General features: G+C 32.9%; 1 protein-coding gene across 1 annotated transcript; it reads right to left on the reverse strand.

Annotated features, from left to right (window-relative positions):
* Positions 1-362: 362 nt before the first annotated feature.
* On the reverse strand, positions 363-11,064 carry LOC132727608 (uncharacterized; the record flags this gene model as incomplete). The annotated part of the gene is made up of 4 exons (XM_060713167.1): positions 10,963-11,064; positions 1,432-1,761; positions 908-1,038; positions 363-588 (listed from the first exon to the last, which is right to left on the reverse strand). Coding segments are annotated over exons 1-4 (748 nt in total), but the record flags the coding sequence as incomplete, so codon positions are not given.
* Positions 11,065-16,813: the final 5,749 nt, after the last annotated feature.

Consider the following 16,813-nt stretch of genomic DNA (forward strand, 5'->3'; position numbering starts at 1 on the left):
TTTTTGGTAGTTTATTCCAAACGGAGCAACCATTGTAGAAAAAGGAGTTTTTCCAAACCCTTCAATTCTAGGAATTCTAAATGCAATACCCTTTACTAAACCTGGTATTATGATTGTGTGAATACTGACTTTAGTGAAATGTTTATCCGTGTAAAAGGGGACATAATCTGTATGTACATATAACAGGAACAAACACAAAACATGATTATGAGTGATTTGCTCGACTCTACTTGAAACAGGTAAACATCCTCAGTGCTGAAAAAGCTCTACGTTAACATGACTTCTTAATGTGTTTCATATGTAGATCAAAACTTTCATATGTAGATCAAAAGATGAGAGACTGAGTAAAGATAAATGTGTACCTGCAAATCGAATATCTACGGATGTTTGCGTAAATAGTTGATATTTTGCACCAGTTTCTGATATGGCACCACACTGAAACTTCACAATGGTATCTGTGTCGTCAGTAAACACTGTATTTCTTGGTAATGTTAACGTTGACGTATATATTTTCTCAGAGTCCGTACAATCACCAGTTCTATTAGTCACAGGTGTTGTTGTTGACCATTTTTGACGTGATCCATTAGTCTATAATTGTAACATACATAATAAGACAAAAATAAAAAACAATTATCTTTAACATCAATAGCAATCATCAGTTGATTTACGAAGTATTTTTAAAAATACGTAGATAAACGATATATCGGCACAAGCTCCATTTTTCTTTGGCACAGGTGCCATTGTTGGTCATTCTTGACATGACCATTACACTGTAATTTTAATATTACATCTTCTTTATTCTTTGATAACATGCTGAACATTACAAGTTTTAAATAAATACGCATATATATAACTATCCAGTCAGTCTTAAAATGATGATGTTTATATATGATAGTTATCAACCTACCTTAATATAATACCATATAAAATTTGGTGAAGGATAGGCACATCCTGTGCTACATCTAAGGGTTACTGAATTTTGAACTAAGTCTTGAGCATGGTTTGGTGGATGATCGTACTGAAGCGATGAAGTAATTGCTGTAATGGAATTTATACAACAATTCCTTAAAAGAGATATATTTGAGAGCTACACGGGTAAAATATATCAAAAAGTTATTTAAAACCATGTAGAAAGTCATATATAATGGACACAGGTATTGAATTACTTTAAACCTACAGCCTTAATCGATCTAATATATCTATTCAGCTCAAATTTCAAACTGAGTAATGTTAATCTGCGCTTGTGTATCGTACTGAGAAACATTCTCGCGTTTTTTTGCGGAATATTGTCTTGACTCATGTCAAATCAAAGTGACGAAATCTACTGTAGTATATATAATTTTGTCTAATTATAAGCGAATGGAAAATATATGTATGTGAATGTTTGCATCACATAATTATGTTTAACCGATTCTTTAACGATATACATACTGTATACAGTAAGCTGCATGTATTTTCTCTGGTTGCTGATTGCACATGTCCAATATTTCTGGTCTTCTGATCTATTGAGATTAGTGACTGTAATAGTGACACCACTGCTGCTAGTACTGAATGTATGTCTTGGTATACTTCCTAAGCACACTGATTGGGTACATTTTACTACTGATGGAGTTGGAGTTAAGTCCGCTGGAGGAATGGAGTCTGTCTTATAGACACTGACAATACCACCGCTGGTGAACTGTGACACCTCACATACAACCTGTATATCATTTCCTTTCACAGGGACCTTGCTGTCTCTGATAAAGATTTGTTCGACAGTATCTACATACCAAAAAGAAAGAAAAAGACAGATGAAAACTATTTCTGTGTTTCAATTTTTTAAAAACATGCTTACAACTTAAAGTAAACTATTTCTTAAAATAGTGATATCAAATCACTAGATTAATCGAAAAATCTAAATCATGGCTTTCAAAGGTCACTTGTATGGCAGACCAGGTTGCATATTATCTTAAAAATACCGAGTTCATCATATGTGTGTTCGTTTTCCTTCCGGACCTCTATGGCAACACTAATTGTTCTAAATGAATTTGCTATTTTTTGGTTAATCGCAGAAAACTATATCAAAATAATGCAATATTCTCTATACAACGTATAGATTAAATATGCATATACACTCAATCTGAACAAATATTGTATATGTGTTACCATGACTTACACTTCCGGTGCTTTCCAAAGTCATGTTGTAGGTACTGTCTATAATTTACAGGATAATGAGCATTTTAGAAAAAAGAAAGATAATTTAAATCAGACAACGAAATATGTTTTGTTTAGCATGAGCATTCATCATAGCTGAGATAAATACTGTCATCCATCATCACAGATTAGGTTACTGTCGCAGATCCTTTTGTAAGTGGTAATGCGACCTACTGGGTTTCTTGGAAGTGCAAGTTCAATATCCCGTTCCGGCACTATTGAAATTTTTAAACTGAAGTTCCATGAGTTGGTGGTCTGCGTCAGACATGTTAAGAAATCTGAAACGGGACTATTACTGTAGTATGCACTGTCCTGAAACTTTTCAAGATACGTGAAATATGGGCAACAGCAGACGACAATAAATAAGTATATGGAAAGTATTATAGTTATTTTAGATGAGTCGTCATTCAACTGATTGAATTTGATACAAGAAACATTTAAAGCATTATATAATATAATGATTATAGGGCTAAAGTTATGATAAAATTATTTCCATCTGAATTGTTTCGATAGTTTTGATTATAACAGACAGATACTGAAATCGGTGGCAAATAAGAAACGAGGAATTTTCAAAAAATAATGTCATTTGTGCATTATCTCGTGAATATCGCGTGCTAAGTACTATAAACCACTTCGGACCGATAGAATATTCATAAAACAGGGATGAAAATATCGTTCAAAATTTCACTGACCTTGGTACATTGTACATTGATTAATGGCGTATTTATTACACTATACATGCAAATGACTGGTAGAAGAGCTATAGATGTGCTTGAAATTAGGGTTTATATGAAAGTTCGGACATTGCTCGGCAAAACGCCTGTAAGGGAAGGGTTTAATTTCTTAAAGATCTAATTGTAGGTGGGTTGCTAAATTTAAAACAGTCTAGCAGCAAGTCCAAGATGCTACTTCCCCAGGTCGACCTGCAACAACAACGACGACGAAAAACAACATAGAAAAAATCAGGAACATGCTTAGCAAAGATGCCAGATAAACAATGACATATTTAGCATTGTTGAAAAACTTGTCTTTAGCACGATTTCATTGTATTTCCCGTTACTTTCAGACGAACAAAAAGAGAACTCGTCATTCAAATGCCAAAAAAGGCTTCTCCAATTGCGTCCCAAATATAACAAAAAGGCGTTCCACAACTTATTTACAGGTGATGAGACATGATTGTACTATTTTGAGCCAAAGCGGAAATGTTCAAATAGAATTTGGGCAACTAAAATTGCATTACATCCAAAATTGCCAAGCGACGCACTGTTAAGAAAGATTTGTATGTGATTTGTGTGTCGCCTCTACGGTATAGAGGCGACATATAGGGATCACTTCTCCGTCGTCTGTCTGTCCGTCAGTCCGTCTGTCTCTCTGTCACAAAACTTATCCGGACTACTCCTCATAAACTACTGGTGCAATTTCATCCACGCTTTACAGGATTATTCAGTACCAAGTCTACTTGTGCATATCATCAGCATTTTCCATTTCAATGATTTGTGTCCGAGTTTTTGCCCTTAAATGATTTTTATTTTTAAAGTTTGTCCGGACTACTCCTCTTATACTACTAATGCAATTTCAATGAATATTTCCAGGATTGATTTGTAGCTCAAGTCCTTGCGCATATAGTGTGGGTTTTTTGATTGAATGATTTTTGGCCGAGTTATGACCCTTTAATAAAAAGGTGTTTTCTCTGTGTGTTGCCAGATACACAAAAGCTTGTCCGGACTACTTCTCAAAAACCACTGGTGCATTTACATCCAAATTTTACGGAAATGATTAGTACCACGTCTACTTGTGCAACGTCTACTTGTGCATATTATCGACTTTGATGGTTCAATGAATTTTGTCAGAGGTATGGCCCTTTAATTATCTTATTTTTTAAAATTTGTTCAGACTACTCCTCATATACCACTAATGCAATTTCAATAATTTAAAAACTTTATATGATTAGTTGGCAGGTCAAGCACTTGCGCAAATTAGACGGGCTTTCCGCTTGAATGATTTTAGCCTAGTTATGGCCCTTGAAATAATAAAGTTTGTCCGGACTAATCCTCATATACCATTAATGCAATTTCAATGAATCTTTACAGGATTAATTTGTATGACAAGTACTTGTGCATAATATACAAGCTTGCTTTTTGTTTGAATGGGTTTTGGCTGAGTTATTGTCCTTGAAAGAAACAGGTGTCTTTTTGTGTTGCCAGTTACACAGAAGTTTGTCTGTACTACTCCTCATAAAATGTTGGTACAATTTTATAAAAAAATTAGGGGAATGATCAATATCATGCCTAGTTGTGCAATTCATCAACATTTTATGGTTCATTGATTTTTGTCAGAGATTATGCCCTTTCATGATTTTAATTTTGAAATCTGTCCGGACAACACCTGTTATACCAATTATCCAATTTCAATGAAATTTTACAGGATTGATCGATAGCTCATTTTCTTTTGCATATTACACAGGTTTTTAGGTTGAAAGAATTTTGCCAAGTCATGTCTATCATGAGGCGACACATGTCATCACTGATGGCCCTTGTCTATGATAATAAGGCACCAGTAATAAAAATTTCGGTACCACAAGGCAGAACAATAACTGCAAAGTTCAACAGAAATGATGTTCTGAAAAAGTCCGGCTACAAACGCCGCCGCCGAAGCACAGGAATGAAGTATATGCGGCTTGTGAATGAAAATGCCCCCGCTTATAAAGCTAGGCTTGTGGCCGAGTTTTGGGCATCAGAAAAAGTAACTGTTTTTCCGCATCCTCAATATTCACTAGACTTGACCCCTTCTGACCTTTTCTTGTTTCCAAAACTCAAATTCCAAGTTTCTGGAAAGAGATACAAGTCGAGAAATGCCATTGGGTCTGCTTTTTATCAATACCTAATGAACGTCCACATTAAAGAGTATGAACTCTGCTTTCAAAGTTAGTTTTAGCGACTCAAACTGCGTGTTTAGGTAGGGGGAAGTATTTTGAGGACCAGAGAAATTTAAAATGACGAAACTACTTTTAGTTTAGGAAGGCAAAGGCAAATGCTATTATAATTGGAACACCCCTCATATTCAATAGTGTATCTTGGTCAAATATGAGTATCAATTACTATGAGTGTTATACATTATGAAAGCTATTAGTATTAATTCAAGATGATCGATTGAGATAAACCTTATTTCAAGTACACGACAAAACAATAGGATATATAGTTACGCATAATCGATCGGTACATGTTACAGATAACATAAAAATAATATTTTCTTTAAAAGACAACTTCCTGCTGGTTCTAAAGATGATGATGATGAGATAAAACAGGTAATGGAATAAATCACTCGAATAAGGCAAAATATCAAATGTTAGGAATGCTACAGGTTATGTACGTTTGTCCGGTGTTGTCTAAACAAATGGTTATTAATTTTCAGACTTTTCTGAGTGTAAGTTTGAATAAACACAAAAACTGTTTGTCTATGATAATGTAAGAGAAACTTTACATCTATGTGTACACGAAATTTTAAAAACATCCATTGAAATGGTAAAGCGGGTCATTATGAAATAAACATAACGGTAAGTTGAAATCAAAAAGTAATTGTCTAGTATTTGTCTAGATGGTGAACTTGGTAGAGTCGTCGAGATTACAACGAAGGAAACATTGTCACGGGTTCGAGTACTACGAATTTTCTTATTTTTTCTCTCTCTCTTTCTTGCTGTTGTATTTTAAAAAAAATAAAATGAAAGCATAGGTTTGATATATTGTGTACCTATTACACTTTATCTGTATATAAAATATACCGCTGATACGTCACTATCAATAGCGAAAGTATCAATCAAAAATTCAAATATTACTCGAAATATTTCGAAAATTATTCCAAATGTCTAAAGAATTCTTAATCATGTAATAAGGGTAATGCTATCAAATGATTTAATAATCAGTCCTAAAATGTGAAATAAGAAAATAAAAAACGATATGAAACTTGCATAATATATACAAAAATAAAACAGTTTGAAAATCCATGCACGGAAAAAGAAGAAACATTAAATATCGAACGACACATATGCCCTTCTTTCCAGACCTTGAATCACATTATTGGTAATTTTGTAATAGAAACTTGCCATAAATTGGTACATGTAAGTGTTCAGTTATGGAAAATAAGAAAATAATGAAGACTTTGTTCTAAATAGTTGTCAAGATAATGAGACATTTAAGGTCACTGTGACCTAGACCTTTAAACTAGTGACCAAAAAGAATAGGGGTCATCTAATAGTTATGACCAATCAAGATTAGAAATAAGAAGACTTAACATACTAACATTAAAGAACCATGTCACCGTGACCTATGACCTAGTGACCCAAAAATTAATTGCTGTTAATTTCTAGTTATGACAAATCAGTATGTGAAATATGAAGACTTCGTGATAGTTTTCAAGATAATAAAGACATTTAAGGCCCCTGTGACCTTGACCTTTGATCAAGTGACCCCAAAAGCAATAAAAATCAACTGTTGGTTATGATCACAATGTGAAATATGAAGACTTTGTGACAATTATCTATCAAGATGAGCTGAAATAAAACTACCATTCAAAGACCCTGTGACCTTGACCTTTGACCTGGTGACCCGAAAATCAATTGGAGTCATTTTCTAGTTATGACCAATCACTAAGTGAAATATGAAGATTTTGTGAAAGATAATCAGCAGAAACCATGTGATCTACCGACAGACAGACCGACAGACAGACCTACAGACATTAGCAAAACAATATACCCCATTTTCTTCGAAAGGGGGGCATAAGAAAAAAAATACACTTATTAAGTTTATTATGTATTTTGTGAAACTTGAACAGACCGGAAAATCTCCCCTTAGCCTGATAACATCTATACTTACGAAGCCCATTGAGGCCGTTTTGAGTAAGAAGTTAGAACTAAGATGATAGATCTTAGAACTTTGATCTAAGAACTGAGGTGTTAGCTCTTAGAACTTAGAGGTTCTGTAAAATTGTGAAAACGCCATATTAACTGCAAGATAGACAAAGAGATGTAAGTGAGATTAACTTTTAATAATATTTCTTTAATGTTTTGGTTAAAACTTAATAGTTTCAGAGATAAAGCTAATGCGTTTAAAGATTAATTGATTATAACTTATATTTTAGGGCCGGGTAAAAAACAACCAATTTCAATAGGAGGAAAAGGGCAATCGAGCTATTTTCAACATGATATATGTTGCCTGTATTAATGTGTGTAATTCCCTTATCATCAAATGTGGTACATTTAAAAAAAAAATCTGTTTTAAAATAATTAAAAATGTCGGTTTTCTTATGTGTATTGAAATAACTTGATGAATTATCATATTTCAGAATTGTCTTTATCCCTTTTCAGACGTTGGTCTCTAAATAGGCATGGAGGTTGTTAAATTTGACTGTTTGTTATAACTCCAGTAAAAGGTGTTGTAATAACAAATTTAGCAGGCATTCTCAGAGGGGTGCATTTAACAAAACTAGAACTGATTAACTTTGTGTGACATATAAATGGTAACGACAAGTTAAAATATGTTGATTCTGCATCCACGGAGCAATCTGTATAGACGACTCATTTTATAGCTCGAAGTATCAAACAGCGATAACTCTCCTGTAGTGATAGCGTCATACTACCTAGACACATTTAACAAAATAGGAATTGCTCCTAGGTTCTTATGTTGAGATAGACGAACTGAAGATTCAACTCTAGCATTGTTTTAACTATTTTTTCAGATATAACGACACAGAAAGTGTATCAGGATTGAAAAGTCTTTTGTATGGAAAAAGTGTAGCAAATCAGCGTTTGGATTCATTTAGGGTTTTCTTCGTAGACAAGGTTGCACTTAAAATGGTCAATTTTTTCAAGAATCTTATTAATTACAAAAGTTTGGATATAACAAATCGTGTACACATTGAATGCCTAAAATATTGATGTATGGATTGGATCAAAGCATAGCTCTACATAACCCAAAAGAATATTTAAATACCTTAGGAGTACCTGATATTTATAATGTATTTTTTACCTGGAATCTATGGTTGGCATGACCTTGGTCATCGTGTTAATCGCAAAGACAAATATATCTAAGAACTTTATAGATCATTTAGTTGAACGGCTTCACTGTAACGAAACCTAGAAATTTGTTACAGTGTTGTCTTCGAATAACAGAAAGCTTTTGACAGCTATTAAACAAAACGCTAACATTGTACCTTGAATTTTTACAGATGATTGTGCTTAATTATGACAGGAATCTTGCTGAAAACCCATTGAACTGTTTCAAGAAAATTGTTTATATATAAAGCATGATTATGTCGGAACTTCTATAAATAACCTGATCAAATGTTGTGTCTATGCTACATTTAAAGTTACATGAATGTGTACTTTGCATCAGCGTCAATCCTTCCGTGTTTCCATTTTTACTAGATAAAGATCACAGTGGCCACTTTAATAAAAGATAACCATTGCCTTAATGTTAATGAATGCACTTCTGTATAAGTCCCCTTCCTTAAGCACTGTGAAAAATGGGCTGCCGTAGTTAAGAGGGCCAGGGAGAGCATTGGAGATGATGAGAGGCCAGGGTGGACAATAGAGGCCATCAACGATGAAGCTGCCGAAGCTTTGCACGATCATGTGCGACAGAAGGTAATACCTGCGAAGCATTGCTAGGGAAGTTGGTATAAGCTTTGGTTCAGTTCAGGAAATTTTGACTGATGTCTACGGTATGTCAAAAGTTTCCGGTAGATGTATTACCAGACAGTTGACCGACGATCAGGAACGGACCAGGTTTCGCATTTCAAGGTATATTTTGTCTCGCTACGAGGATTAACCTGATATTATCTACCGAATCGTAACTCAGGATGAAACACGGGTCCATCACTTCGATCCAGAGTAAAAGAAAACAGAGCATTCAGTGGAAGCACTCTTTCTCACGAGGATGCTATTAGCAGGGAAGATGATGGCCTATTTTTTAAATTTTTTTTGGGGGGGGATAGTCAGGGGTTAATTGACTATCTTGCGCAAGGTCGTATCATATAGGGTACGTATAATGCAGACAAATCGAGACGTCTGCGTCTAGAAATTGCGTGTAAAAGGACTGACTCAAGGCGTCTGCTCCTGTACGACAACTCGTCCGCTCACATCCCAAGCAATGAAGGTGTCATAGAGGCAGTAAATGAGTTCTTTGAGGACCAAAATAGAGAGAATTGCTATGAACACTGGGTATCTAAAGACATGACAGTAGTTTAAACTGTATCTAAAATATTTATTAACACAATGAAAATTATTAATGTTTAATTGCAACCTGTAAACAGACTTGTTATGTTATCTGATACTTGAGCTTATCAGTATTTTAATGTGGTCAAGATCTGTGCTTCCCTTCATTCTTCATAGTAAATTGTACTATTTACAACAGCAGCCGTGTGTATGTTTATCTTCAATAGTCACGTGACGAGCTTGTCGATACAGTGTATATGTAACGTCATGGATAGAGAAAAACTGTAATAAATATGATTTGTCGATATTAGTATAGAATGATATATAATTATAATTATAGTATATAATTGTTGAATTTATACTGTACTTTAGAAAGAGGTATCACACCGAGGTTGTCTTAAGTATAAGTATGTGATTTAAAGCTGCTACAATTGATAAACATTATCATTTTCATTGACATCACGAACCTCAATTTTCAACAACATAGCGCAAGAAGATCAATGGTTTTGGAACATATTTTACGAAACTCATAACCTGTATCGCACCAAAAAATAAGACTGGCTTCAGTAATGGAAACAAGCAGAAAGGCATATAAGCTGAAGTAGCAATTGAATTAATTTCGTACCTGAATTACGAACGCAATCAGGACCATTGTGTTAATATAATCAAATTTTAATGGTATTGAACGTGTAGGCTGGGAAACAGAAAATATCTAAGGCTATAACACATAGAGGAACAAGAGCCATGTCAACATGGCAATCCCCCGCCGAAAGTGTTTGCTCATTGGAAGCATGTATATGAAGTAGAGCAGAATTATTCAATTTTAAGGTCTTTTGGTAACGAAAACTGATGGCTGAGGTGAAAAATTAAGTATGAAAAATAGCAAAGGGCAATAATTAAAAAAATATGAAAGGTAGAGTTATCATTCTTATGCACTGCACACCTCGTGAATGAGATCTATGCACCTTTTACTTTTTGAGATATGTTCCGGACAAAAATGTCGGACGGAAGGACGGACGGATGGACGGACGGAAGGACGGACGAAGACTATTTCTATATCCCCCGCCGCCTTTTCGGCAGGGGATAATAAGGGGAGGATGATCAAGCTAGTCAGCTATTTAAACATGTCAAAAAAGCATGTTTGAAAGAATATAAATGTGTACCAACTGTTTGAATCGATCCAACGGAACTTGACTTTCAATAAAGCCTCATATTATGTTCATTCATACACTTCTTCATTTTAATGGAAGCTTTGTCCATATAAAAATTTAGTCCGTATTTATTTTGAGATAGATTTCATGCTATGCAAGTTACTTTTAAGAACGGAGCAGAGGATAAAACATACGCTTATACACATGTTTTCTCCAATAGATTTTATTTCAAACTGTAAGGTCAATAAGCGATCGCATAAATGAGTATTGTTATAAATAAAATGATAACTTCATTTTAAAATGTTTTCATTGAAATCAAAACATATCATTCAGCTTGACAGCTGTATATACACAGAAAATATCTAAAATAGATAATTCATGGATATATGATTTATTCTGAAGACAATTTACCTGCAGTCAAACAGGTTACACATCCAGTTATAAATAAAAATATTATCTTAGGTCCCACCATTTTAACAAACCATCCAATTCAACTATTCACGTCTGAGTAAGTTATCAGATATGACTAACATGGATCAGGAAGTTTGAAACAAATATGTACATAACGAAGTTTGATAATCATGTTATCTGCCATAGTATGCTGTACTAGGTCATATTAAATGAAAACTGTAACGTTTATTTTGGATCTAAAAGCATACTTGTAATTCAGACGCTTTATCTATGTGTAGTATGATTTTCATAATTTAGGATGTGCTCTACTTTTACAATTTTTAAATATAAGGGCTTACAAGTAAGTATCCAACACAGGTTAAGTCAAAAGAATATATAAAAACGCAACTCGTTCTCGTTTGGTAACATTTTATTAAAGCTTACGATTGCGTAAATACATCTTCAAGTTGATGCAGTGGTACTCGGTTATAACGAACTTGTCGGGAACTTTGAGGGTTTGTACGCTATATCAAAGGTTTCTTATAACCAATATAAGCAATTAATATTTATAAACAAAACTATATATAGCGAGCATAGATTTATAACAAAAAATAAACTGCTTTGTTCATGAACCACATTTCGAAAGTGAAAATTGTGATTCATTCTTAATATCATCAAAATGGTCTGATTAATTATGGTCAGTCGTGATACTTAGTTTGTTCTGTTTAAAAAATTCGAAATCTTTGATTGACTTTGCTGAAATTGTTTTCTGTATTTTCAAGTACAAACCAGCTAAGGTAACGGTTATTGAAAGCTTCCTGAATCTGCTTGTTATATCGTTTCAAATTTTCGTCACACACATTTACTATGTGAAATAATTTATTGTGTAAATGTATGTAAAATAAACCTAATAACAAACAGTTTTATTTAAACGCAAAAAAAGACATTTTGTTTTTTCGACCGGGCTGCACCGGTGCAAACTCGGGTTTAAGTATGGAATATGTCGGGCGGGGGCGGGGAAAACGTTTTCGTAACATTTTTCTCAGCATCTACTTATTACAGCCTCTTTTCTTTGGTATACAACATAAACATATGGTCCCATACCGTGGGATTCAATTTCAGGACTGTCGCTCATCCACTTCCTGTTAACCGGCTTAGTTAAATTTTCAACATTAATGATCAATAAAAGGAAATTTTCGTAACAGTTTTCTCAGCCTTCTTTTCACAGCCTATTGATATTTGGTATACAGCATTAACACATGGTCACATAACGTGGGAACCGATTTCAGGTCCGTCGCTCATTCCTTTCCTGGTTGCCGGTTTAGTTAAATTATATACATTAATGGTCAACGGTAGGAAATTTTCGGAACAGTTATCTCAGCAACTACTTATCACAGCCTCTTGATCATTGGTATACAGCACCAACACATGGCCCCATACAGTGGAATTAAATTTTAGGTCTGTCGCTCATCTACTTCCTGTTAACCGACTTAGTTTAATGTTCGAAATAAATGGTCAATGGTTAGAAATTTTCGTAACAGTTTTCTCAGTTACTACTTATCACAACCTCTTTAAATTTGTTAAACAGCATTAACACATAGTCCAAAACCGTGGGAACCGATTTCAGGTCTGTCTCGCATCCACTTCTATAACTGACTTAGTTTAATTTTCGCCATTTATGGTAAAAAAATAGTTTTCTCAGCATTTACTTATCACAGCCTCTTGACATTTGGTATACAACATAAATACGTGGTCCCATACTGATCGAGACAATGTCAGTTCATTTGTACATCCACTTCCTGTTAACCGACTTACCGGTAGTTAAAAGTTAAAGTTTCAACATCAATGGTAAATGGTAGAAAATGTTAGTAACATTTCAGCCTCATAATATTTGATATACAAATGAGAGCCTTTTCTGTCTTTGACCTATTTTCAATTGTATAATGAGAACAACCTTTCGTGCATACAACAAATCAAGATGTGAAACCAGTCACAGGGAAAATGAAATAAACTTTCGACGTTTGCTGCAAATAACATAAGTAAAGTTGTAAATGCTTAATTGCGACTTGTTTCAAATTGATTTTGATTATCTCAGTATGGATATAATAACATTAACACGAGAGAAATAATGTGCCTTAATAAATATAAAACCATGACTACAGAGAACATCGATTTATTATGAATGTTTGCTACCACAAATATTTTATCATTAAATTCATGTGAAAGAAAATCAGTTATCAACATATAATTAACTCGGTATAAAATATCTGTCTGTCAACTGTAAACTTTTCTTTACCCGTATGCTATTGTATTCCGATTTGTTGACCGGTGGCGCACGCGTTATACCGTTAATGTTATTTACACGAACATAGATCCTTGGGTCATTTATAAATGCTACTATTTTATGATAAATGTTTATAACGATATTAGCTATATTAATGGCGAAAATGAAGTATTTTATGCAATTGTTTCGGGATGTGTGCATGAATTCAAAACTAGACACGTGTCAATTTAAGATGTATTTAAGTCTGGTAGAAATCGCTCCATAATTACCTAAATTGAAAACATGTTTAATTAATTTAAAAGTGCCGTAGTAGAAATACATCGGATTTATTTTGTCGTTATGTATAATCAATTCACCCATTTTGGTCTGACTTTTGTCATATATTTTTTGCAATCTACATTGTCATTTGTCATAATAATTAACAGATTTTCATTTTAAGTTGTTTATAGCCGAATTTATTAAGCAATATTTATGTGTTAACACAGATTTTCTTTTTGTAAATTGTCTGACTCGTTTTCAACCCTTCATTTTGTAAACATGCGAAATATGAATAAACTATATCAAGCCAGTTAGATCTTTAACCTAAATACTTGTTTCTATACTTCCTTAATCGTTCAGTAAAGTTTCGACATTTTGAAACTTTAAACAGTGAACAGTTGTGATATGGATTTTTCACGACTTACGTTTCTTCTCCTATCGAAGCTTTTAACAATGATTAGTACTGGTAAGTCATTTGATTTTATTGTATTAACAAATATCTAGTAAACAAATTTCTATTGACAAATTGTGCTTATACGTTTATTGTTTTGCAATGACCTAGTACTTTTGTTAGTTTCCGTAAATCATTACGATTTACGCTAAGGGTTTTAATGATTTGATGGTTCTAAATACCTAATAATACTCAATAATTAATGATAACGACTTGCTGACCAATGTTAGTAAGACAGCATCAAGACCACATATTGTTTGACAATATTGACTTGCGACTTGAGACTTAATTTTCGGTTTTATTTGTTAGTTTCCGTAATTTGTTATGATGTACGCTTATATATCTTTAAACTTTATTCAGTAACCTTTTAACAGTATTTAACCAACTGGACTTAAAGATTCAAGTTTGATATATAAGTAGGATCAATTTCAAACTGTAGTGCTGAATTGTTTGGATATTATGGCTGTAAAATATTGAAATTGTACACTGTAAATACCTCCTAACGATTCCTTGTCCATAAATCAACAAATTTAGATGCAATATATGGATAAATAAGGAGATATCTAATGGTAATACAAAACAGTGTAATGTTTATAAACATTGGATATATATGCTGAACCAAATAGCTTATATGTCTGACTTTAATAAGATAATATAAATATTAATTATATAATTAATGTAATAACGTGATCAAATTAAGATTTGTTTTTGATTTTTTACAGAATTGGGATTCAAACTTTCTAACGGTATTCCATCTTACAGCGTTTTTAAAAACAAAACGAATTTAAGTGTGAGAAGTATTTAAGGATCATAAATAAAGATATCCATAGGAATTTTTTAACCAAATTAGACTCAATCTGGAAATAGAAAAAGGATTACACGATAATATTTCAAGAGAAAATAGAAAATGATTGTTCATTAACTTTGCTAGCAACAAATATAATTTCTTATTAATATGCTTAAAAAATTACAATTAAGTATAGACGACCTTTTTCAAATCATATTTCTTATTATGCATATTCATGCAGAAATTCGAAACACTTATGTAAAGCACACGTATCAAAACAATAACCTGGTAATTTATCTGTTTTATGCATTTATAGAACGGACTTAACTTTCTATTCTAGACTATTACTATTCATTTACACTCACTTTACTTATGCATACTAGTAAAAGGTAGATAACCACAACAATAATCTCATTGTTACATACAACGATTATGTCATCTTAGAAATAAGAATAATTGCCTTTTTATGTCTCGATTTCAGCTTAAACCTAGCTGTAACATAATCATATGTGTGTTATTTGCAAACTCTCTTAGATAAGTCATGTTAAATAAGTCATACGCTTGTTACTCTTGCCAACATAACTTTTCATCTATCTTATTGTAATTTATTAAATTTGAACTGTATGACTATAAATCATACAGTATGTATACAATGTTATGTTGAACAAATAAGAAGGAAGACATCAAACCATATTTTACAATGTTTCAACTATCATTCTAAAGTCAACAAAATCATTTATGATTCAGCAACAATATGATTTTGGGGAAAAATCATTAAGTATTCCATTGTCGAAGATCTTTATGTAGTGTGATATATAATATTATGCATTTCTGGAAATTATAATCTTTGAGATTTTAACTTGAAAAATAACAGTTTTGATATAATAATTTTCCTTGAACACATGTATTTCTCATTATTGTTCAAATTTAAATTTATTTTCATTTAAGTTTGTGATTTTTATATAATCAGCGAAAATAAATATGAGATTAGTAATATAGTTATATTACATCTCATTACAATATTCATGAATGTTCAGTCACATCAATATTGTCTGAATTTTCGTTTGCAAACGTTTCATGATATTATATGATATCATATGAAGTTCTTTCCATGCATATCTTTTTTGTGGCAAGGTAAATACCATATTTTGAAATGAATTAAAAAAAAAGAACTAAAATCAATACCCCACCATCCAAAAAACAACAATAAACAACAACAACAATAAAACAAAACAGATCTAATAAAAACAAATCATTGAAAATATTTCGTTAATTATATCATTTGAGGTAACAAAGCATTCTGGTTAACCACGCCGACATTTTTAATGTAGAGTTTGTTTCATATGAAAATAAAAGTTTCATTCCTACCAGTTTATGTTCTCCAGTTTTCTATTGTGTTTTTATTTATCTAAGTTTAACTTGTGTGATATAATATTATTCATGTGGTAAGCTAGTTATATTTTATAATTTACACATTCATTCTTTTTACTGAGATAACATGAAGTTACTGTAGAACTTCTCACGAAATGTGTACCTAATAAATGCAAAGATCAACTTTATTTATTTCTACGTAACGCGTTTGGACTATTTATATTAGTATTTGTGTGTTCAGTGTATTTATTTACTACTAAGATGTGTGAAGTTGGCGGCCTAGCGGCATTAATTTGGTGGCCTAGCGGTCCGGCAACCTGTCGGCGTAAAGTAAGCGGCCTGGCGGGGTGGAGTTGGCGGCCCAGCGACCTAACAGCGTGAAGTTGGCGGCCAAGCGGTCTTAACTTTTAAAATAATACAAATTTGATAATGACATTATAACGACCCTTAATTGATTTTTAAGGACATATCTTACCATTTAAAAGTTACATTAAAGAAAAAAAAACACATTTATACTGTTTTTTCCTCTAGCGACCTGGCAGCAAAAAATTTTACAGTTGTAGTTCTAAATATGAAAGAAAACAGGACATTGTGAAGTTCTTAAGACTATTCTCGATATTTAAAGGCATATGAAAAAGAAAAAAAATGACTTGGAGATATTTTTCTATTTTATCATGTTTGGAAAGTTAGCGGCCTGGCGGCCCAGCAACCTAGAGGCTTA

The sequence above is a fragment of the Ruditapes philippinarum genome, unplaced genomic scaffold, assembly GCF_026571515.1.
Source record: "Ruditapes philippinarum isolate M1 unplaced genomic scaffold, ASM2657151v2 ctg5650_1_1_1_1, whole genome shotgun sequence".
NCBI lineage: Eukaryota > Metazoa > Mollusca > Bivalvia > Venerida > Veneridae > Ruditapes > Ruditapes philippinarum.